Source organism: Perca flavescens, chromosome 19 (assembly GCF_004354835.1).
Source record: "Perca flavescens isolate YP-PL-M2 chromosome 19, PFLA_1.0, whole genome shotgun sequence".
NCBI lineage: Eukaryota > Metazoa > Chordata > Actinopteri > Perciformes > Percidae > Perca > Perca flavescens.
In genome coordinates, this window is record NC_041349.1 from 13,248,742 (window position 1) to 13,273,602 (window position 24,861).

Sequence of the window (24,861 nt, forward strand, 5' to 3'; positions counted from 1 at the left end):
TAATTCACCGTCAGTGTAAACATCACCAATCAGATTGATTAGAATCGCTGTCCTTGTTTCTGTCAGTTACCGATGAAATGTGTGCCAGAGCTTTCAGCTGCTTTCACACAGCCTTCATCGCCAGATGGAGTATGCTCGTTTGTTGATGTTCAAACGTTTCAGACTTCTCGTCTATGTTGGACAGCAGCTGAAAAAGCAATCCACCAAGTTAAGGTTCACTTACTCAGCTTTTTCTGGAGCTTTCAACTTGAGTTGAGCTTGTTTTGTCAACTTCTATTTATCCAACCTCAGAATAGAATTAAAAACACTTTATTTTCTACTTTTTTGTATGCAATAAGGCAGAAATTACTCTTTGGTTTGCATGTGGAAAAACAGCTATTAAAATGGGGTGAAAATAACTGGAAAGCTCAACTTCTAGGCCAACGTGGATCTTGAAAGTGAAAATAGGAATAGTTTGAACATGTACAGAGCAAATTCCATCTGCTGATTAAGATCGATCAAGCAAGCAAGTGTACCTTGAGTCGAGATTGCTTCGCTGTTTCCTAGGTCACAAATTAATTGTCCAGCTCGCCCTCTAAATGCTGCTTGTTTTGTCTTTGTTTTGATCCAGGAACCCCGGTTGTCTTTGACAGATCCGGCTTTGACTTTGCAACCGATTGGTAACAGATGCAATTTAGGGTTTGAACATTGCAATTCATTGTGTTTCATGTGTTGCAGATGGACCGAAGGGTATCTTTGGCTGACTCAGTTAAGGTGATGATGATGATGATGATGATGATGATGATGATGATGATAAAGATATTTAGAGTCTGTGAGAAGCGAGGGAGGATTAGATGCTGAGGTTTGATAGTGGTAAATCCGCCGTGGGTTAAGTAAATTGAAAACAAAGTCATACAATTGTGTTTAAAATTTTCTTTTGGTGCAGATGCAGGGCAATCTCAGGTTTGCTTCATCAGAGCTGATCAAAGTGATGATGATAGTGATGAAGATGATGATGGTGGCTGTGTCAGTGATTAGACTTTTTGTACAGTAGCTAATTGAAAAGGGTTTTGACTTGTTGAATCTTATATTATCCTTGAAATGACCTAAAGATCCATAACCTAAAAGGGTTTGGCAGGCTTAAAAGTCAGTGTGGCATTTACATACATACATACATACATAATAATGTTATGTATAAGGAACAATGCAGGTTTTGTACTTGGTTTTCGGTAGGACTGCACAATATATCCTTTTTTTTCAAGATATTTTTTTGGGGCATTGTAGACCTTTATTATGCAGGAAAGCTGAAGATGTGAAAGGGGAGAGAGAGAGGGAATGACATGCAGCAAAGGGCCGCAGGTCAGAGGCCTAGTCCACACGGACACGGGTATTTTTATAACCGTGACTTTTTTTACGCGGTTCGGCCTTCCGTCCACACGAAAACGCAGTTTCAGGGCCCTGTAATCGAACATTTTTGAAAACTCCGGCCAGGGTGAGCATTTTCAGGAACGCCGGTTACAGTGTTGACGTGTGGACAGCATAACCGGGTTTTTTGCCTTGCGACGTCCGAGTGTGCGCCGTTATCCGCTGTGTTTGACGTCATATTGTGCGCCGCTAACTGCTTTGTTGATGATTCTTTGCAATGGCTTGACAGCGTGTTTTTGCGTTTTCATGTGGACGGAGATTTATTTTAAACCGAGCATGTGTGGACGGGTTTTTTTTTTTAAAACGGAGGAGAAAAAACTCCGGTTATAAAAATACCCGTGTCCGTGTGGACTAGGCCAGAGTTGAACCTGCGGCCGCTGTAACTAGGACTGAGCCTTTGTACATGGGGCGTACACTCTACCAGGTGCCCCATATATTTTTTTAAAAAAAATTTTATCGTCATTGCAATATCAACTGGCGCAATAAACACATCGCGAGAGGCTGCCACATATCGCAAAAGACACTCTTACACTTTTTGTGTAATCAGTAAATATCAGTAGTGGTGCCTTTTTTATATTCAATTTAATTTTGAATTTGTTCAATAAAATAATGTTGGAAATGATTTCCTTTCATTTGTTTAAAATTAAACAAATAATTTGTTGTATTTTAGCAGAATACTGAAAGCAGCAGAAATGCAGAACTGAGTACCCACTTTAATATCGGTTTATTTATCACAAGTAATAGCGTTATTGCGATATTCCACAGAGTTGTCGCATATTTTCCTCCTATCGTGCAGCCCTAGTTTTCGCTATAAGCAGGTTTTCTTTGTCTCCATTTCAGCTGGACCAGTCACAGACCTCCCTGCGTAAGGTGACAACAATAACAACATTCAAACGTGGTTTTCTGGGTGTTAATTTATCTGAAATAATATAAATATTAACATTGTTTAAAAGTCAAGGAGCCGATCATATGAGCGATTAACACTCAACGCTACCTTGTGGCTGCTAAGTTACAGTCTTGCATGGCTGAAACTTCAATCTCAGTAGCTAATAATTATACATTGATAGTAAAGCTGCAACTAATGGTTGTTTTCATTATCAATCTGCCGATTAGTTTCTTGATTAATTGTTAAACATGATGCCAAAAAATAGCAACAAATTTTGTTGCGTGGTCACGGAAGGCTTGTATCATGTGGACGCGCCGACAGTGTTGTTATTGCTTAGAATTCCTCATGGGGGTGACAGAAACTACACACTATATTTAATTTGTGTGTGCCGAGTTTGGAGCCATCTTAACCATCAATCAGGCTGTTTCTTGGAAATTAATTTTTTGTTTATTATTTTTCCATCCATTTATTATTGTCTAACCACATTGCTATAATTTCCCATGCTGATTCCTGCATGCTGCCACTCTTAATTTAGCAACGTAAGAAGCCAGAATCCACTGGCTCTGGGGTTGTTTTGTTGTCATCGCTGTTTTCATCCTGCCCAGTTCTGTGTTTTTCATCTTGTGCATCTTTTTTCCTTTTCTGCCTCTCAGGGCATGCGATCTCAGTCTCTGGACATAGAAAGCTTTGAATCTGGGGTAAAGATTTGTCTATTAAATAATATTTTTTTTGAGTTGTAACTTCTAACATAATGCAGTACAATACAAGCTAGAGCCCGACCGATATATCGGCTGTCCGATATTATCAGCCGATATTAGGCATTTTCCAAACTATCGGTATCGGCATTTGTAATGGCCGATAAAAAATATTCATTCATCATAACTATTTATAATGACAAATGATTCTGTTAACTGAATATTAAAAAAATGAAATAAAAATGGACGAAACACCCTTCAACCATGTTATGAGTGCCGGCGTTGCATAGTTTGTCCACCAGAGGGCACTCTACAATGTCTTTTGTTATTGTCTTTTTGTTCAAAGGACTTTAAGTTTCATATCTTAAGTTTTTATTTTTATACATTTTATCAGAACTTTAATATATTTTGATGTTCCTCTGTTCTCTGTTGTGATAATAACAAACTATTATTTTTTAACTACATTGTCATATTATTTTAGTGAGGACTCATAAATAACTACAAATAACTAATGTTAAGTAAAGTAAATGTTTTGTTACGCATTTCTGGATAAAAAAAAAAAAAAAAGAATATATATATATATATATATATATATATATATATATATATATATATATATATATATATATATATAATGTGTGTGTGTGTGTGTATATATATGCAAATATATCGGAATATCGGATTTTTAAATCATCAAATATTTGTATCGGTATCGGCCTTAAAAATCCATTATCGGTCGGGCTCTAATACCAGCCAATCGCATCATCAGTTAGGTCAGATTGGTAGTCTGCTGAAGTGCTTTATGCTTTATAAAAGGACGACGTGGGTGCTGTTCTCCCACAACAAACGGAGCTTTTAATATGTTTTTTTTTTTTTTTTTTTTTTTTTTTTTTTTGTCGGCTGTGGCAGAGGTACAAGATGCAGTCCATAGAATCTCTGGACATTCCCGAATGCTTGCCGGTTGCCAAGGATTCCAGACACGGCCAATGGCTGCGCAGGAGGCGTCTGGACGGAGCCTTGAACCGAGTCCCTGTGGGCTTCTACCAGAAAGTCTGGAAGATCCTGCAGAAGGTCGATTTCAAACTGCTTTTTCACATTGATTTTTACATGATTCTTCACGGTTTTTAATTGTGTAGAGCATGTATAAAAGCCTAGAATAAAAGTCCTAAAAGTGGCAGGAAGTAGATTTTCTGTACACAATTCTAATCGTTTAATAAATACAGTACAAAATGTGTATTATTTTAAAGTCCAAATAATTTGCTTCAATGTTTTTTTTACATAAAGTAATGACCATACAAACCCATTGTCTTCTAGTGCCACGGTTTGTCCATAGAAGGGTTTGTCCTCCCTTCTTCAACCACCAGAGAGGTAAGAGATCCACTTTATTATTGTCAACCGATAAATACAACGTTTTGACAACTGTTGGTGGTTTTGTGTGGTCTGTAATTTTTGCAAATCTGGTGCTATCTCCTTCTCCCTCATCCTCAGGTTTTGTTATTCACACTTTACAATTCAAAGCCACTCCCTAGCTTTGGGGTTCAATAGCATTTTAACAAATCTCAAACCCTTTGGGAGTCCAGAATATAAAGTCAAAGCAGCACAGGAATGAAATGTGTTTACTGTGATGTACATCTTGCATGTTTAGAGAAACAAATTAAAGTCAGTACCAGGTTGTGTTCAGTCAAATGGAAGATGTCTTACAACGTCTTGGCTTTCACCTCCAGATGACACCAGGAGAGATCAAATTCTCCGTCCATGTGGAGACGGTTTTGAACCGCGTCCCTCAGCCTGAGTACCGGCAGCTGCTGGTGGAGGCCATCCTGGTGCTCACCATGCTGGCCGACGTGGAGATCCCGAGCATCGGCTCCATCATCCACGTGGAGAAGATCGTCCACATGGCCAACGACATGTTCTACAAGGATCAGGTGAGCATGACCTCAAAAGACACAAATCCAGGACTCACGTTTTGTAGGAAGTAAGCAAGTAAGGCAAGCGTTGTGTCTGAAATTCCATACTAACATGCTACATTACTGTATATACAGTATATATACTGTGTGTGTGTGTGTGTGTGTGTGTGTGTGTGTGTGTGTGTGTGTGTGTGTGTGTGTGTGTGTGTATATGAGATTTCTTTAGTATGTCCGAAATCAAGGGCGTAGGTTTAGTTTCAACACTGGGGGTTCTGGGGGTTGTCCCCCAAAACCTTTTGAGCATCAAACACTTCATTTCCTGTATCTGAAATCGTTGAAAAACATATTTTTACTGATAAATATCCAAAATATCCGACTATACGGATATATACGTTTGTTTGGTAGGTGTTCGATTCTCAATTTTAGGATTAAAAAATTTGTTTAAGTGTAGTAAAGTTGAGACGGATTCAACTTTTGGAGAAACGCAACCCTAAGAAGCAGGCCCTAAGAAGAAGATTATATACATGTTTTGAGCCCCCTGACTGGTTATTTTTTACCTCTTTTGGGGAGCGGGTTGTCATTCAAATTTTTTTAGGCGGGTCCATCTACCTTTTCTAAATCTTGGTGGGATGACATATCTCCTGCATCCCCCCTGAAATCTACGCCTATGTCCGACATCTTAGTATGAAACCAATAGTACGTGAATTGCATACTATTTCCAGTGAAATACAAACGTATTATAGTATACAAACACTGGACACTACGCTGGCAAAAGTACCCCACAATGCAATGCGGTAGCACAACGTTCATAACCGACAAACGGACAGCAACCAAGGCAGCTCTGTAACACCAATAACACTCCATATTACATTTCTACATATTTAAATCTGTGATTTCTTTTCACCTGTTCTAGTTTTTTACCTTTTTCAACGATTTAAGAATTATCTTGCAATGCTACTAGAGCGACATGGCAAGGAGGCTCCCGGGAAGTGACGTTGAAAATTACAGCTCAGTGCGTCCGAAAAGATCCACACTACTGTTTATTTACACCGAAGTATGTTGAACGATGGTATACATATTGAGTATGTAGTGCAGCGTGTGCATTTTCAGACGCAACAAAGATGTTGTTCTTCCTCCTTCCTCTAGAGAGACCTGGGAGCAGAGGAGAACTTCCTGGAGCGGGACCCGTCCACCGGAGTGTGCAGGCTGCTGTACGACAGCGCCCCGAGTGGCCGCTTTGGGAGCATGACCTACCTCACCAAGGCCGTGGCGGCGTACGTGCAGGACTTCCTGCCCAGCGAGGCGTGTGCGGTGCAGTGAGAGCACGACCCACGAAACCAGAGCAGGGGTGAAACCACTCGGTAGCAAATGAAGTTAAAGCTAAAATGAAGCTAAAATTTGCAACAGTTTTCACATTAAAGTAACAATAAAATGAGCAGTACATAAATATGTATATTGTCACTATGTGTGTTAGTGCAGAGTGTAATAGAAAGACACGTTACAGTATGTTTTATTTATAGGCTTAATGTGAAAATGTGCTGATGATCTGTGATATATGTTTTTAAATGAAAACTTTGTGTTGAAGGGGCATCGACACTGGTTTAGTCCCCAGTGTTTTTTCGGCGTCCTTGTCTCCATGGCAACCCACTCTTTGCCTGTGTAAAGGCCACAGGTATATCATTTTATTTGGGGAAAAGGGGGTTCAGAAATTCCTTAAAACACCGCAGGCACTGTGGCATTAATACACACGTGGTGCTTTAGTGAGTATTTACCGCAGCAGAACAGTAAACTCAAAATGAACTACAAGGCCCATGTTCATATTAATGAAGGTTTATAAAAGTAATTGTGTGCACATCCCAGCTTCTGGCAGGTGCAGGACAAATGAAAGTACTCAAAAATGAAAAGAATGTAATGTCCGCAACACTGCTTTAAACTCCCATATTTAATATAAAATGCAACATTTCGACCCTACTGGGTCTTCTTCAGGCAAATGATGAACACCTTTGATGAAGGGATATATGTAGGGCTCACATTCAGCTGACACACCATCTGGCTTCAATTAGTCTGATTAGGTGTGAGCGGCCCAAAAAAGCCCCACCTATGTCAGCTGAATGTGAGCCCTACATATATCCCTTCATCAAATGTGTTCATCATTTGCCTGAAGAAGACCCAGTAGGGTCGAAACATTGCATTTTATATTAAATATGTGGGTTTAAAGCAGTGTTGCGGACATTACATTCTTTTCATATTAATGAAGGAACATGTCACCCAGAACAACTGTGGCTCATAACTGTTTTTTTTTTTTTTTCGTTTTTGAACAACATTAGACCAATTTGGAGTGGACGTTACAGTTACGTCACTGCAATTGCGCATGCATTGTGGTGGCAGAAAAACAGCCGAAACAATGGTGAATATGCTGTTTATCACAATACATCCATGGTTTTTCAGGGACAACTTTCTTATAATACATCCATGGGGATAGCTGGCAAGTTTCTTAGCTAGCTTGAGTATTCCACCATGTTTTAATGCTACGTTGGTTACAGAAAATGAGCTGAACAGCCGACTGGTGAACAGCAGCAGTGCTAGCTTCAGAGACGGATAAGCTAGCTAGCTAACCAGCAAGCCCTAACGTTAGCTTATCCGTCTTCAGATATGCTATAGATATAGAATACCACCAGAATATCTCCTTAAATTGGTAAAGGTCAATTTCCATCCACTACTCATGCAGGTCTAATTTTAAGAATTTCTTTTGAGAAAACAGTTGATTGTATTCATTTTATCAGTCGAAATCAATGTGATATGACCCTCATAATGCATGTCAGTTATTTCTTTTACAGCAGAGTAATCACTGACTTATGTGAACTTTCAGCCAGAATACACATAGTTTTCATGCGTTTTTACTGAATCTTATCATTTATGAGCTCATCAATAACTTTGGAAACAAACAAACCATTAGCGACTTTACCAGTAAATTTAACAAAATCTCATCTAATCAAATGTATTACCTTACCTAATTATTACCTAAAACTCATGTCACTTTACCTCCAATCCTACATACTGTATGATGTATAAAATGACAAATATTTAAGAGATTATCTACAGACTATTTATTTTATAGCTCCTAAATGATAAAATAGAGATGTCTTAAAGAGGACTGTTTGGGAGATTTCTTGAATGCCTTAACATTGTTGCACTTATGGTATGTGTGTGATTGAAACTATAGGAGTGATGTTTTATTTTTAAATATGCAAAAAAATAAAGAAGCAAATTTAGAGATTGTGTAGTAATTAAAACCACCATGTTTTTTTAAAACCTAAAATAACTTTTATTGTGGAAATCAAGTGTTTTCAGCATGCAGTGTACTTGGTTTGAATGCAGTGATTTCTAAGTCAGCTTAGTAAGTCCAATTCAGGTTTCTGTCCTCTCAAGAAGGGAAAGGCCTTAATTTACTTTAATCTGCAGAACTATAATTTTGTTGTTGGTTATTTGCAGCAAAACTTAAAGCCATTTACTCACATTTTACATTTCACCTTTAAGTGTGTGCTGCACAACAGTTTGAAGGATAGTGTCTAGTGCATTTTGAGAAAAATAATGCCTCTTGTTTAATGTACAATAAACGACTGATCGATCAGTTATTTTGTGATATCAGAAGATTTGAGTGCCACACTCCATGTGAAAAACAAGCATGGCGGAATGTGTGAGTCACTTCTCTACATAAGACTAAACCCTGAAAAGAAAGAAGGCATTGGTTTCTATGTTACTATATAACAGTATCTCCTGAGCAACGGATGGATGTTTTTCTTGTTTTTGAAAGTAATTCTGTAATAAAAGTGAGAAAACACATTGTTTCTGGGCATTTGTTATCCCAAAGAAGAATTATGACCAAGAAAGTCATAAAAAATCATGCCCAGGCACTCAGGCACTGGTTACAAAAAGTGATTTAAAAAGGCCTTTAATAAATAGGGCAAGACATTACAAATACAGCAATGTGTGTCGCTTTGAGACCTTCCTCAGGGTGTGGTCCCCATTTAAGTTTCACCTTCTAGCTTTTTCTGGAGCGTTCAACTGTCTCCCTCTCTCTCTTTTCCTCGGTTTTTCAAAACGTTTAAAGGTTTATGCGTATTTATCTTTGTTGGACGTTAACATATACTGTATAGTAGTTGCTCATTTATCTTAAAAACAAATAAACTAACAGTAATCACCTATTTATTTTGTTTAGTTTTTTTAAACGTCTTCAGAACAAAAAAAAAAAATTTAATAATCAAGTAACCATGACATCTGCAACCCCTTCTCTAAACTGAAGCTTTCATTAAAGGAGGTCCGACCGTAACTGCAGTCACAATGACGAAGTGATGGCATCCAGTAGGTCAGGGGTGGCGAACCTGTGGCTCTTGAGCCAAAATGGTGGCTCTTTTGCCTGCTCCTTTGAGGCTCTTACTGTGTGGCTGGGGGCTATGTTATTGGTGGATTTTTTTTTTTTTTTTGAAACATTTCAGATAAGTTTAAAAAAAAAAAAAAAAAAAAAAAAAAAAATTTGAATGCATTTTTTTTAAATAAAAACTAATGCAGCAGAGTTTTTTTATGGACAGACTCTGCAACCTGAGGGAAAAAAGCAGCCACAGATCACCTTCCTCATCAACCCTTTCACTGCTGAATCAGATTGTTTGAAAGCCCCTCTAGTGACAAATTAATGAAAGAGTCGCTTCGAGTGGCCACAACAATAGACAACCAGACCTAAAAAGGATTGTGGATAACAAAGATTGTCAGGTTTCCCACTGAGTCATTCTAAGTAAGAAAAAAAACTATGAAAACTGCTATGTATTATGACTGTCATTAGATCTGGAAGTCACTGTTGCTGTTGTAATGTGGACGTGCATGTGTTGTGTGGCTTTTTGCTATGGTTTGTGTTTTCTTTTGTGGCTCTTTATGCTGAACTGGTTGGCCACCCCTGCAGTAGGTGGTGCTACATGTGCACAGCTTCTAGTTTTTATATTTAATTTTTTTTACAGTGTCATAAGTTAATGGCTCTGGGTCAGAGCAATTCTCAACATTTTATCTGATATGTATGAACAGCTTGTATCCTAACAGAGTCGGGGAGAGATATGCTGTTGTTTTCTGTTGCATTTCCAAAAACACTAAATAGCCAGATTCAAGGTTTATTTTGACAGTTTGTATTTTTTAAACAAAACTGACTTTCTGTAATATTATGTGGTTATATATTTAAATCTGAAGTCCATCCAAGTATTATATTTGCTGTTCTCCTATCTTTCTTTGGCTACTGCCATTATTCAGATTACTGGCAGGGATTGTAATGTTTATTCTTCTCTTATCTTTGTTAGTTGCTTCTGTTTTCCAACTCTGTGTAAAGCTACAGGGTGAAGGCTTTTGTGGAGCAAGAGTAGGCTAATAGAATAGAGAGGAAATCCCCAAGTAGGCCTATTTTACCTTTATTTGATAGCAGACTGTAATACCACCTTTAACGAGCAAAGCAGAAATGTAAGGCCTTATTAAAAAAAAGAAAACATAGCAACTTGTATTCAATATCACAATTTTCTTCAGGCCATCCAAAAAAAGTTAATCGGAAAACCAATTATAACCAGCTGGCATTAAAAAAACAAAAACAACAACAGCTAAACAACTGGACAATCTTATTTATTCTCTGGAGAAATATGTCAAATTGAAACATAGTTTGACTCTGGAGCTTCTTTTCAATTTGAGTGCCCAAAGCAAAGTTGGAAACCGAGAAGGAATGTTACTCAAAGCCCGACAAACTGCATATTACAGCTTTATAGTTGCCTTTTAACACATATGGTCTCCTTAAAGCGTTAATTAGATTTCCCTTTGACTGTGACTGTGCATGGTTTGAGTATCAGCTGAAGGGTCAGAGACTAGACTATCTCCCGACATGAAATGTCAAATAATTTCAGATAAAAAAAGATTAAAACGGAGCTTTCCAAACTTTTTCTTTTGTAGTTACAAGTATTTTCAGCCCCTAAACACGGAGTACAGCTTAGGCTGGTGGGAAGATAATTAGTTTTGCTAGTATTGTGATAAACCACAAAAGATTTAAATATTGACGTGATAATGGTTAGAGGAAAAATCAGGGGATCACTAAGTCATAAGAGTTAATCCTACAATTGGATAAAGTTTGTGATGATTTATAATTGAAAAGAGCTAGCAAGGTGAAAAATGCAAGCTAATTCATGAGAAATAAGTAGTAACTAGTTATGTTCTCAGAGTACATGAAAAATCTATATAAAAGATCAGCTTCAAATGAGAAAATATTCAGAATATTTTACATTCACCCAGAAAAAGTGAATATATACCATGTTAAGTTTGCAAGCATGGTGTTTAGAATTCAAAGTTGACTGATAACCAGAGACTAAAATACGTGACCTGGGTTATGTTAAAAAAGCAAACACAGACTCTGTGTTGGCCTGGAAATGGAGACTTCTGATGCTGATCATACGCACACATACACACACACACACACACACACACACACACACACACACACACACACACACACACACACACATAAACGCATAAACTGCCTGGTCAAATACAGTTAAAGTAGAACAAAAAGTCTTCAGTTGTTGAATCAAAAAAACGATTCAAATGTAAAACACATGACCCAGTTTGCAGCAGTCAGCAGAACCGTGTCATAAATCTACCAATGCCAGTTCAATAAAAAAGATTTCTCAAGACATTTTATTTAATTGCTCGGTTTCAGTTATCAATTAGGCTTGCACAGTTAATTATATGATCAATAAGTGAACCCAGATGTTTTTAAAGCAGCATTTGGCATGCTGGTGCTGCAGCAGACAAAACATCAATGAAGTTTGGCAGAAAATGTATGACTTTGGTGATCTTAATTTAGCACTACAGTTTGACCTGTTTGGGAGCACGTGTATTTTTTAACCTGTTGCAGTTTTTGACTTGCCTGGTCCGAATTTATAAGATTGCCATTTTTATTTACTTTGCTTTGAGGAGCTTTAGAGATTATCATGTTCTGTTACTTACTAACATATTCGATAAATTTCAATCAGGCTTCCGCCAAAAACATAGTACAGAGACGGCATTAGTAAGAGTGACCAACGACATTCTTATGCATGCAGACAAAGGGGAACATTCCATACTCCTTTTACTCAATTTGACAGCTTGCATTTGACACCATCGATCATATTATTCTGTTGGACAGGCTGCATAAATGGGTTGGTATTTCCTGCACTGCCTTCAACTGTTTTTCTTCTTATCTGTCAAACAGATATTTTAATGTATGTTTAAATGATCATGTGTCCTCTTTGGCGCTCCTTCAGTGTGGAGTCCCTCAGGGATCAGTCCTTGGTCCAATCCTCTTATTATACATACTTGTTCTGGGTCATCTGTTCAGCCGTTTTCAGGATGTGTTAAAACTTCGTTTTAGGCAGAAATCTTGGACAAACCCAGGCTCTTGGTGGGCGGAAATCTGCCGGTGCCAGTTGGGGGTATGATGAACAGTGGCAATTATAGTAACAAAAAAGACAATGAAACTATGACTAAAAATAACCGTTGTAGCAGTTCAGGGCATAGCAACCTTTCTGTTAAGTGCTGCACCCCAATTATGCTGTTTTCTAAACTTAATTTGTATTGTTTAACTCATATTTCTTTTTATTTATTTCCTCATATGTATTGTACATGTGTGTGAAGCACTTTGTAACTGTGTGTTTTTAAAAGTGTTTATATAAATGTTATATATATGTTACTTACTTACTTACTTACTTACTTACTTGAAACTTATGGATTTATGTTAATGTTTGGGAAAGTGAGTAATTTAATGTTTTGTAGCTTCACAAGCTTCTTAGCATGGCTGACTTTTGTTTACTCATTATAGGTCAGCTGTTGCAACAACCAAACTCAACGCTACTTTAAAAGTTCAGGTAAAAGTTCAGGTCAAATATCTGAATTCATTCATTGGTTAGGTCAATTGCAACATACATTGCATTGTCTGCACTGTATGTTTGAACAGTGTCTGCAGTTACAGCTGAGGAAGAGAAGCCACAGACCAGCTGCATGTTGGCTCAGTGAAGTAGGAAAATTTGTCAATTTTAAGTAAATGAAAGTAAATTGTAGCCTGTAATTGTACTCTCCTAAAATAAAAAATCATATGCAGATCTAGCAGAGGCCTGTCGTGAACCCAAACAGAGGTTTTCCAAAACAGATATGAAAGCAGAGAAAAGCTTGAGCTATTTCATAATGACATTTTGAAAGTATGTACATACTGTAGATTCTGGATCAGCTGTACTTAAACCCTCAAAAATATATACAAAATGATAGATTTTGTGTAAATCCCTTTTTCAACGACAGCCAACCTGCCCGTGTCTGTTGTTGTCTGGCCGTTGTCCCCCATCACCATATGTCAACTGAAAAACTTTGACACACAGTGAAATGTTGGCTAGTAAAGCTTGTATGTAGAACACTGTGTGCAAGGCCAGATGACTCCTGCCCAGACAGCAATTGATAGATAGTGTGGAGGAAGCTGCCAATAGTTCGGCATTAGGTCGCATGAACTTTTCACAATATGAAGGAACAGTAAACACATCTTTTAAACACCACTGATCTGACACCAGGCAATGGTATTGTCGCCCTGGTTTGAATGTGTTAGGTGGTCTAATTACTCCCAGTGTGCATGCTTGGGTAGTGTACACTATATGACCAAAAGTATGTGGATACCCAAACACTACACCAATGGGCGTTAATCCACTGCTATAACAGCTTATTAGGCTTTCTACATATTTCTGCTGCAGATCATTACTGAGGAACAACACTTATGTGTGGCAACAAGGCTTTGGATTTGTCCCAAAAGGGTTGGATGGGGTTGAGGTCAGTCAAGTTCTTTTAACCCTAATGCCAGACTGGAAAGCCAGAAAACTCCAGCATATTTCCAATGCCAAACTCTTTCTACAGTCTCCGTGCATGGCAATATTATGGTCAGGTTAGGGACCTCTGCCAAGGAGGCAATGTTTTCGGCTCAGTTTGTCTGTTTGTTTTTTTATTTGTCCGTCAGCAGAATTACGGAAAACTACTTGCCTGATTTTCATGAAACTTGCTGGAAGGGTGTCGCATGGGCCATGGAAGAATCCATCAATTTTTGGAGTGGATCCAAATCACAGGAGATGGGGCATTTGTACTGCATTCATGTGGTGTCATAATAATGGAACAATTAAATTCCTGGTTATATTCCATTACCTTACCTGATCCGTTTCCTTTGCTCTTTGTTGACACACAAAGGCCTACTGGACACAGCAATCGACGTGTTGTATAAATGCTCTGAGCAATAAATACAGCACATATTTTTGTAGCTTCCATGTTGTTTTCACAGTACGACTTAAAGCTCAGGAACACTTACCTGATGCGGCAGATGGTTTGTTAATAACACAATCATCTGAGAAGCCATCATTGAAAACTGATTGGGAAAGGGCATGCATTTTCAATAAGTACCTGGCATGTGATTGGATTAATCATCTATAAATAATGTCCGCCATTGTTGTTTTGAATGAACAGTTGCAGCCGTCACACGCGACTGTAGCTGATTGTTCTTCGCCGGTTGGTTGGGCACCGCTGTTGTTCAGAGACAAATGCATTACTTAAAGTCTAGTCTATATTGACAACGATTAATTTAGGGGATTGCTTCAGTGCCACCGTATGATCCGCCGGATGTCCCCCATTTTTTGGCCGGATGTTCCTTCCGCTTTCTTTGTGTTGTCATTTTAAACTCCGGTGGATTTATGAGGACTATGGTTAACTGCAGATCTCTGCAGGGTAAATCCAGACAGCTAGCTAGATTATCTGTTTAATCTGAGTTTTCCATTGCACAACTAAAACAATGTTACGGCATCGTTGCTCCGTCCGGCGCTTAGCACCGCCCAAGACAATTCTAATTGGTTTAAAGAAATGCCAATAAACCAGAGCATGTTTTTCTCCCATCCTGGAATGCTGTGTGGACTAGCCAGACCCTCCTCTGCAGCGCTGTGGAGGAAGGTCTACTTCAAGCCTGACAAGATGGATTTTGATATGATATGTGATCCTGGGATTGTCTTGTTGTTTCCTTTCCGCATATTGTCTAAAATATCATTGTATGCCATAGCATAAAGATTTTGCTTCATTGAAATTAAGTGGAAAACACGTAAACTTCCATTTTCATTTTTTTTAATTAAGACGACTTAATAGATATGGGGCCCTATTTTAACGATCTGAAATGCAAGTAGGCCTATCAGACGTGAAATGCAAGTAGATTTGTGGGCGGATCTCGGGCGCTGTTGCTATATTACCGGGGGGATAAATGACTCTTGCGCCCGACGCAAATCTAATCCCAGACGAGATCCCGCCGGAGTGTCCAATCCCACCATTGTTCAACATCACGTCTCCTTAAAGGAACACGCCGACTTATTGGGACTTTAGCTTATTCACCGTAACCCCCAGAGTTAGACAAGTCGATACATACCCTTCTCATCTCCGTGCGTGCTGTAACGCTGCCTGACGGTTCCAGCATTAGCTTAGCCTAGCACAGATCCTGCAGGTAAATGGTTCCAAATAGCCTACTGCTCCGAATTGTGACAAAAGTGACAAAATAACGCCAACATGTTCCTATTTACATGTTGTTATTTGTATATCACTCCGCCCAAGTACTATATTCTTCCGCCTGAGAATATAGTTCCCGGTTTGTTTACAGTTAGAAGACGGCTGTGTCTCATGTTACGTTGTTTTTTGTACACGCTGTGACTCTATAAATCACAACATGTAAATAGGAACATGTTGGCGTTATTTTGTCACTTATTCGGAGCAAGAGGATTGCTGGAACCAGTCACCTGCATGTTCTGTGCTGGCCTGATGCCGCTGGAGCTGTCAGACAGCCTTACAGCACGCACGGAGATGAGAAGGGTATGTATCGACTTGTCTAACTCTGGGAGTTACGGTGAATAAGCTAAATTCCCAATAAGTCGGCGTGTTCCTTTAAGTCCTCTAATATTTCCTCATTTATGTCATCAACACATCCATGATTCATGGAAGTGTTGTGTAAAACACAACAAGCCACAAAGAATGCTGCAACCTTTTGAGGACTGTACTGTAAAGTGCCTCCTGACCTATCCAAACACCTGAAGCGCATTTTCAGTAATATTTTTCCTTGTAATTATATATGGTTTGCAAAAATGGGAACTGCTGCGTGTAGATGAGAGAAGCAAAGTGTATGCGCATTGTGCACACGCTACATTATGGCCAAGCATGCGCCCCTAAAATAGCATCTGAATAATGCGCCACTGACTTTAGACTAGCACCACTGACTTCAGACTAGCACCACTGACTTTAGACCAGGTTTTTCCTGGTCAGAGGCGGAATTGTTTTCTGAAACTGCAGAATAGCACCAGGGAACGTTTGCGCCGGATCACGCCTCCTCTTTTTGCTGAACCGCCCCCGGGAGCGCCAATTTATTCCCTAATTTACCGACGTGCGTCTGTGGAGGGAAAAGTCTGCTGTGTGTCAGGTGCAAAATAGGAATGATACATGCGTCGGTGTACAAAGGGAAATGCGCTGGGTGCAAAATAGGGCCCATGAACTGAAATGTTTAATTAATATACTTCATGTACTGTGATTTAATTTTGTCTCAGGAAATCTTTGACATGTAGACACATGCACAGATAACTCGCATGTACATACACAAAACACACAAAACACACACACACACACACACACACACACACACACACACACACACACACATGCACATACATTTCTGATGACTCTGCACATTCTCATATGAGGTTGGAAACTCTCACACACTTGGCTCATCTCTGTCGTTGTGAAAGAATAAACATCTGAACGCCAACAGCTGTTTGACTTTTGAACACTGACAGCAGATTCAGGCTCGAGTTAGCTCATGACAAATGCAACACTGAGTGTGAAAGCAGATGAGTCAGAGTGCATGAGTCCAGATGTATTAAATTAGTTTCAGATTAGTGCTGGTGTTTGCTGCAGCCAAGCCCGAATCAACATATCATTCACACAACGTGAACATCCAGGAGATATTTATATCGTTATACATTTCTGGGTAGTTTTTGTGCTAAAATTCCCAACTCCTGTATTTCCAGAAAGCAATGCAAGGAAGGCTTATTTGTTTCAAATCCATATGTGCTGTGAGGAAAACATGATCAATAGAGGTGTACGGTATGTGGCATTAAAAGTTCAAGTCCAGGTCATTGTGTCTATGTTTGAGTAAAAAACAGACGTTTTCCTTGAAATAGTTTAATCACTAAAGATTAGGGGGATATACTGAAATGGGGTCATATTAATAAAAGAGCAGAAGATCAATCAGAAGTCAATAAATTATTTCAGATATAAGTAACAACAAACAACTCTAAATTACAATTCATTTTACATAGGACTTTTTTTCAATGTGTCTTATTTCCTTAACTGTACTTGTAATATTCTTCCTGTTTATAGGGTATGTGAGAATGGTGGTATATGATTTATTTTATCAAATCACTGTAAACTTATGTGATTATCTTCTCTCATTAGTTACAAATAAAGCTATATAATAATACTTTTGAAACTAATTTTTACTTTTACTTTAATTACATTCATTGAATCGCTGAGAAAAGAAAAAGAAATTGCAGACGGTGGCAAAGTTCGTGGCAATTTATAGGTGAACCTAACTTAGGAACCAGGCGATTACCAAAATAGCAACAGCTAAGGAAGCAAAATGTATTCATGACAAAAATTAAGTTTGCTGTAATATCTGCTATGTTGCTACTAGGGCTGCAGGGATGCAGGTTTTTGGGGGGAGCATTTCCACCTTTAATCACTGGGACAGCCGCAGGTTGGATTTGAACCCTGAGCGTCGAAGAATAAAGCTCTACATATGGGCACACACTCTACCAACTGAGCTACCCGGGCACCTGGGATGGCATAATTGTGTAGGTCAACCTGGAAGTTAGCATCACCCTGGTTCCCCTTGACACAAAGCCAATGGGATTTTTCTATTGGATTTTGGATTATTGCAGAAAATAAACTCTGGCCAACATAGGTTTATGATTCTTATACGTTTTGTTCAGCATGGTAATCTATTCAAATGAACAGCCCTTTTAATATTTTTTAAATAGCCAGAAGTGAAAAGTTAACCATAGTCCTTATTTCAGGCATCTAACCAAAAACCCATTAAAAAACCCATTGCCATCGAGACAAGGCAACCGGAAGTGCAAAATGCTAATTCATTTCCGGGTATTCCTGCAGCACTCTGAATTGATTCACGTCATATAAAAATAGGAAATCAAATTAATACTGTAAATATATATCCTCTTCTTTTACTCATGTAAGAGACACATGTATTAATCTGCATCTGAAAATAGTCCCCTATAAATCCACTATTTCCACCTATTTGAGTAATGTTTGCTCAATAATGCCCAGCTGTTTTAGGAAATAACTAAGTCTGAAAAAGAAACAATATGTTTGTGACCCGTTTAAAGATATTTTTTCAACCAAAATAAAAAAAAATAGTAACACATGCATTGAATTTTTTCAAAAGCTTTATTTCACTTTTCTCCAGCCTTCTACATGTAAGTAATACAGTACAGTAGATAGTACACAGTACAAAGATAATTTGGGTTTAAAAGTGCAATCCTAGTAAAACATTTGTCAAACATGATGAGTGTACAAAATATCAGCAACCACCTGCTCTGTGCATGAAGTAAACTATGCAGGCGAGTTGAAGCGAAATCCACGGTCGCTTATTAATTTGAAGAGATGGATGTGCAAAAAAAACAAAGCTGTGCAGCTCGTTATTATGAATCTGTTGCTAATATTTGTACACTTGGCCAAGATATTTGTTAAATTGGTTAGCCTACACATTTAAGATTGACTGAAGTAGATATCTAAAAGTTTCCACTGAAAAAGTTGAACAAAATCCAGTTAGTGTGATTGATTATTCTAAAACAAACCATTAAAATAACATAAACAAATATATGTAAAAAATAAAATAAAGAAATACATACATACATAAAATGATGTAAATTGGTACATTTAAAAATAATAATAATTTGGAAACAGAGGATAAAATAAATTATGAGAGAAAATATGAGAATCATTGCATTACACCAAATCAGTACGCATGCATTACATTTTATGAATGTTGCCTTCACTAACTTTGACAAGAAGCTCTGCCTTCTTAAAAATAACGCTCTAAAGAAAACACTAGAACAACAAACACAGGGATGTTGAAATCAAAATTGCATCAATATTTTGTAACATCTGATGCTTCTCTTTTATCTTATCTCCTCCCTTTTTGTTCCTTCATTCATGCCCTTTTTCCTACTTTGCTTTATCAATCCTTTTTCTCTCTTGAACACTTTTTGACAGTTGACTGTGATCGCAGCAAGTCAGTTAAGTCATGTTTAGGTGCTTTGTTTAAGGGATAACAAGTGCATTTGTATGCCTGTTGGAGATTTAAGGCCTGTTGATTAATACGAATGATTCAGATTGATGATGTTCCTGCTGTTAACAATAGCTATAATATAATATATAAGTCATAATGCATGAGTGACTGTTAAATATGTGTCATATTTAAAGATTTTTGGGTGTAAGATAACCAATTGTTGCTATAACAGAAGCAGGAATTAATAACAAATCAGGACAAACATGCTGTGGCAACTTTCTTTTACTGACAGTTTAAACTGGTTTTGTTACCAGTGCAGTTTCTTTTTTTCGGGTTCTGTTTGTCTAGAGGAATTATACTCAAGACTTGATAGTAGGCTACTCTTGCTGTTTTCTTGAATCACTTTTTTATTGTAAGTACTCTTGCTTTTCTTTTAAATCAAGTTTTAGCCAAGTTACAGAGTACCACCGGATGAGCTAGCCTACATGCTATTCAAATTTAAAGCACACTCAGCTAACGTTAGCTTTACGTTAGCTATGTGAAAACACTTGATGTTGGTAGAGAATTAAATAATATGTGTATAATCTCGGTTAACAAAGAGTAATGCCACCTGTCGGATGACTTATTGTAATCTAGAAGCTAAATAAGTGGTTGTGTAGTTTTAATACTGTACGACTTCAAAAGTTGTGATGCTAATCGCGATTAGCGCGTTAGCATGCTAGTGACATCCGTGCTTCAATGTCTGATAACAAGGCGTCATAATATCAGGCAAACAATGTGCCGTCGCCAGTAGAGCCTTGTTATCAATTTATGCAGACATCAGACTTGATTCTATCATTTGTGAAGGTACAGCCACAGTAACTAGTGTTAGGTTGTAAAAAGTTAAAACCATGCTTATGTTTTATGTTTTAAATAATAAATTGTATTCTGCAGTCAGGTTATGAAAATAGGAATGGAATCTAGAATGACTAGCCTACTAAGGTAAAAACAGCTGGTTATTTCTCTCCCCCTCTCTTCCTGTCTTTGGTTAAATTGATTAGGTTAAAACCAACTATTAACACATGAAGAGAAACGTCTCTTTGAGTCTCCAACCTCCTGGTGCCAAGTCTGGGTTAGAACAAAGGAAATGCAAACTCTGTAAACTTGAATATAATCAGCACTAAATGATAATCAACCTTAGTCTGTGACCTGGAGTAAACCTAAAATCAGAGGTGTGTCCTTAATCAGAGACCCACAATTCCACAGGAATATAATTCGGAAACCGAGGTGAATTCGGGACTTCAATCTGTGACCCCGCAAGGGAAGCAGTTGGAGTCCGCTGTTTACAGCGTATTGTTTTGTCATGTCGCATGGATGCAATCTGTGTCCCCACTAGGGGAAACATGTTTTGCAGTCTGCTGCTGGCAGTGTTTTATGTTTGATTGTCGTTTTCATGTAGTTTCATTAAACCTTTTACTTAACTTTCAATTCGACCCCAGCCTCATCCTCCAGAAATCAGAACAAACATGTCTTTTGATATTTCTTAACACTAGCGGGATGAAATGGTACTTTTGATTTGATTTTGAATCACAAAGTCTCAGCTTTGAGCTCCATATCAGTGTGAAACAAGTAGGCTAACGTTACTTTTCAATTGTTTGTACCATTGTTGATGATCACATCATGAAAAACATCAAATATGCAAGGCTAAATTACTCCCTTCTTCCATTTTTGCACTTTCGCAACTCTTCTTCTGCAATATCTTCATTTGAGTGATATTTCAAATGTTGGTCTTTTATGGAGCAGTGGTTTCCCCCCTGACATGCCTTTTCTTTGATGTATCTACTACCTGCAGTGTAAATTCATATAAACATTTAGATATTATCAGCAACGTATTGGCACATATAAATATAAAACGGATAAAAAAAAAAATAAAGCCTGGATAAGTGGATAATCCAAGTAATGAGAACCTTTCATAAGGATTATGGCCGCCACATTCATGTCAATGCACCTGCTGTGTCCTGGGCCATCTAGTAGTTCACAGGCTCTGAGAGGGAGCGGTGGGTGGTAGAGCAGTGTCCCGCCCTAAAGAGATGATGAGAAAGTTATAAAGACCGAGAAAAATCTGTGAGACAAGGTTCATTGTTCTCAATAAATTCTATGAACTATCTCCAAGTTAAAAGAGAAGTTGGCAGTAAGTGTTTTTTAGGGGTCTGTTATTTCCTAACAACTTCCATAGAAGTTTCCCAGAAAAAAAGCGAAAGTAACCAAACGTTTCATATGTGTTATACATTGCAATACGTCCTAACTTAGATGGATTGTTTGAGTGATGTACTGTATATTTAGAGCAAACAAATTTAGATTTGGATATTTTCTGATTAGCTTACCTGTTTGCTATTCACTTCCACTTTTTTGTTTCAGTATTTCTAAGCATATCTAAGCATTCCAAGCATTCTAATAACGTAGTTTAATTGTTTTTATGTAAAACTGAAGGGAAGTAAATGTGAGACAAAAGAATTAGGCTAGCTAACCCCTGCTGAAATGTCATCGTTAACAGAATGCGTTAGCATCGATATATTGAATCAATGATCCACAATCCAATGCAAAGTGAAAATATAACATAGTATCGATACCTCAATAACATAGTATCGATACATATCGATACTTATTTATTCTTTTTATTCAAAATAATAGTTTGTTTTTCATTTAAATGTCTGGAAGAGCTCCGAAATGGAATTAAATCAAATTTCTGTTGCTTTTTTTGAATTGCTATTTAAATGTAACTGTATTAAATGGGCATATATTTCGTCTCACATCGATCGCAGGCCCCTGAATTGAATCGAATCGAATCAAAATCGTATCGTGATGGATATCAGCAAATATCTTATCATTGTCCAAAGAGTCAATATAATATCGTATCGTGATAAAACTTGTGATTTACAACCCGAATAATAATAAATAAAATTAATTAAAATAATCATCAACGTGCCGCAGGCTACATTTAGCATGATGTTTGTTGAAAACTGAAAAAGGACATGACTTCCGAAATCTAATTGTTTTCTACTTAACATACTGACAAGGAATTGTATTGCGATAATTAGCTGTGATGCAGCTGTGGTTTTACATTATATACAATGACAGCAACCTAAATTATCAGTTTCTTGACATTGACTCTTCTTACACCAAAAATGTTACCTCCACTTAAGTACAGTTCCCTCAAACCTTTACTTCAGTGGGGTATTTTGTGCTTTTTTTTTGCTTGTCAGTTACCTGCAGAGTCCTGTGGAGCATTCATAGTTGTTCTGGCAGTAAGCTCCAAATGGTTTACTATTCATGATCCTCCACAGCGGGGTCATCCGAGCTGTCCTCCTCAGAGTTTGGCCACTTGAGTCTGCCTTCCGGTCAGAGCTGGACTGGACCTGTGGGACCAACGGACCTGCACACACCTGGTATTACAACACAAACAGACGGACACACAAAGGTACAGAAATGTTTATTAGAAAGAAACCAAACAAAGGGAAAACCAGGGACAGTGCATTAATTAAAGTACTGATTGATTTATTACGGTAATTCTTGTACGTAATTCACGTGTGCAGGCCCTTCATTTTAAAATGAGTGTGTTTTTAACAGTGTACAGACTAAATTTAGATGCACACGATGTAAGTCAACTGTCCCACTTCAGCAAAGCAGTACAAATCAATATTTGCATTTTGACCAAATACTCCACGTGGACCTTGATTTAAGATTAACCTGCCAAGATAAAGAGTTACATTTTCACACTCAAATAAAAGCACTTTTTTATCGGTCATCAAACTGTGAACATTAATAGAACATTTATACCTTGATATTTGTACAATGCAATTGTACAATTGTAGTACTAGTACTTTTTTATTTTCTTTATTAATTACCGTAGTTTTTTTTGGCATGAAACACACCCTATTTAATTTGCATTTTCTCAGTAATGGTTAGTTAGTGTCTAGGTTTTAAAGCACCCTTTCAGCTCTTTGCCTTTTATTTTTATCTGGATGCATTTTTATTAAAAAAAATGTACAGTGTAGAACATGTGTTTCTAATATTGCAAACACTCAAAAGAAGACTGAATTCTGGTTCGTGCTAACAAGAGAGAAGAAAATCCATCCTTTGATTTAACATCAGGCACATTTATCCGGAATTCGTGAAGTCAGGACAACACACTCACCTGCTGAGCCAGCATTAGCAGCACAATGCACAGTGCCACTGCCGCTTTCCTTTGGGTGAAGAAGCCTTTCTCTTGCATCTTTACGCTCTTCACAAAAATCAACGGTTTCCGGTCGTTTGTCAGTAAGACCAAGGCTCTTCAGTTTTGAGTAAAGTGGATCTCGACCAGCTACGTTCCCTGATATCTGACACCTTCTGGAGGACTCAACCAGCTCAGCTTTAATGGAGCCTCTTGAGTCGAAGAAGTGAGTCTGAAGGTTGTGTGGAGCAGGTTCTCACTAGTCTCTTCAAGTCAGCCTGACTCAGCGAACTCAGCTGTGACACCGGCAAAGAAGGCTGGGCTCTCCTTTATACAGACAGGCCATGATCCCAGGGGAGAGGAAGCCAGAGGGAGGGAGAAAGAGTCACAGAACATGCTGTGTCGTCTACCCTGCTCTCTCTTGTTATCTATTTTTTTGGCTCGAATGTGACATTATGTAAAACTTTTTTACATAATGTCATTTTAGTGTTTTAAAATCTGGTCAACCAACACACTTTACATGTTAACGCTCAGATAACGTGAGCCCAGGTTGACCAAAACGCCGCATACATGATCGTAACGATAAGTTAGCGGCAACAGAGAGACCCAGCTGGGAAAAAAAAGGGTTTAAAGAGGTCCCCGCATGTGTGTGTCACTGAACCTGCAGAAAGATAAGGCTTTATCAATCTGCAGAGTCTGTGTGCTGCAGGTTATCTTTGACTACCGATGTCCTTGATCTGACACAATCTTACCATCTCACTCAAACAACGTAGACAGGATTTAAGGTGTGGTTGTGTGGTTTACATAAGCAGGTACACACTAAACACGCGACGCCGGCACGTGACTTATATAGGTGTGCTCCATATATCAGAATATGAAGCTAAAGTCCGGTCCTGAGGCCTTGGTCTTGGTTTGGCGCAGTGGAGAACCAATAGGTTGTGGCTTTTCCTAATTATACGTGTGATCTATCAAGCTGCACTCTGCAAAGTAAAGTACAATTTTGAGTATTCTCATTTTATGTTACTATTACTTCTACTCCACTACAATTCAGGGCAAATATTTAACTTTACAGATTTAGATTAATACAAAATATTATTTACAAATAAAACGTGATTTATTATTATGAATTAAACTACCCAACAGTTTAAAGGAACACGCCGACTTATTGGAACTTTAGCTTATTCAGCGTATCCCCCAGAGTTACATAAGTCCATACATACCCTTCTCATCTCCGTGTGTGTTGTAACTCTGTCTGACGCCCCCACCACTAGCCTCACTTAGCCCAGATCCTGGAGGTAACTGGCTCCATCTAGCCTATAAGTGACAAAATAACGCCAACATGTTCCTATTTACATGTTGTGATTTATAGAGTC

General features: G+C 38.1%; 2 protein-coding genes across 10 annotated transcripts in view; one reads left to right on the forward strand and one right to left on the reverse strand.

Moving 5' to 3' along the window:
* Positions 1 to 6,779, forward strand: part of phka1a (phosphorylase kinase, alpha 1a (muscle)) — a 36,521-nt gene extending 29,742 nt beyond the window's left edge. For 3 of the 9 annotated variants that reach the window (XM_028563808.1, XM_028563810.1, XM_028563815.1), the window contains 7 exons: positions 718 to 753; positions 2,245 to 2,274; positions 2,944 to 2,988; positions 3,895 to 4,056; positions 4,300 to 4,353; positions 4,710 to 4,910; positions 6,039 to 6,779. In XM_028563808.1, coding sequence (XP_028419609.1) covers positions 718 to 753; positions 2,245 to 2,274; positions 2,944 to 2,988; positions 3,895 to 4,056; positions 4,300 to 4,353; positions 4,710 to 4,910; positions 6,039 to 6,212 — 702 coding nt within the window. In that variant the 3' untranslated portion in view covers positions 6,213 to 6,779. The remainder of the gene's footprint in view (positions 1 to 717; positions 754 to 2,244; positions 2,275 to 2,943; positions 2,989 to 3,894; positions 4,057 to 4,299; positions 4,354 to 4,709; positions 4,911 to 6,038) is intronic. The other 6 variants (XM_028563809.1, XM_028563813.1, XM_028563811.1 and 3 more) reach the window with 4 other exon arrangements.
* Positions 6,780 to 18,433: 11,654 nt separating this feature from the next.
* Positions 18,434 to 23,777, reverse strand: leap2 (liver-expressed antimicrobial peptide 2). The gene is made up of 3 exons (XM_028564584.1): positions 23,471 to 23,777; positions 22,543 to 22,718; positions 18,434 to 21,357 (listed from the first exon to the last, which is right to left on the reverse strand). Exons 1-3 carry the CDS (start codon positions 23,546 to 23,548, stop codon positions 21,303 to 21,305), a joined length of 309 nt encoding a protein of 102 aa, XP_028420385.1. The 5' UTR covers positions 23,549 to 23,777; the 3' UTR covers positions 18,434 to 21,302.
* Between the last annotated feature and the right edge of the window lie 1,084 nt (positions 23,778 to 24,861).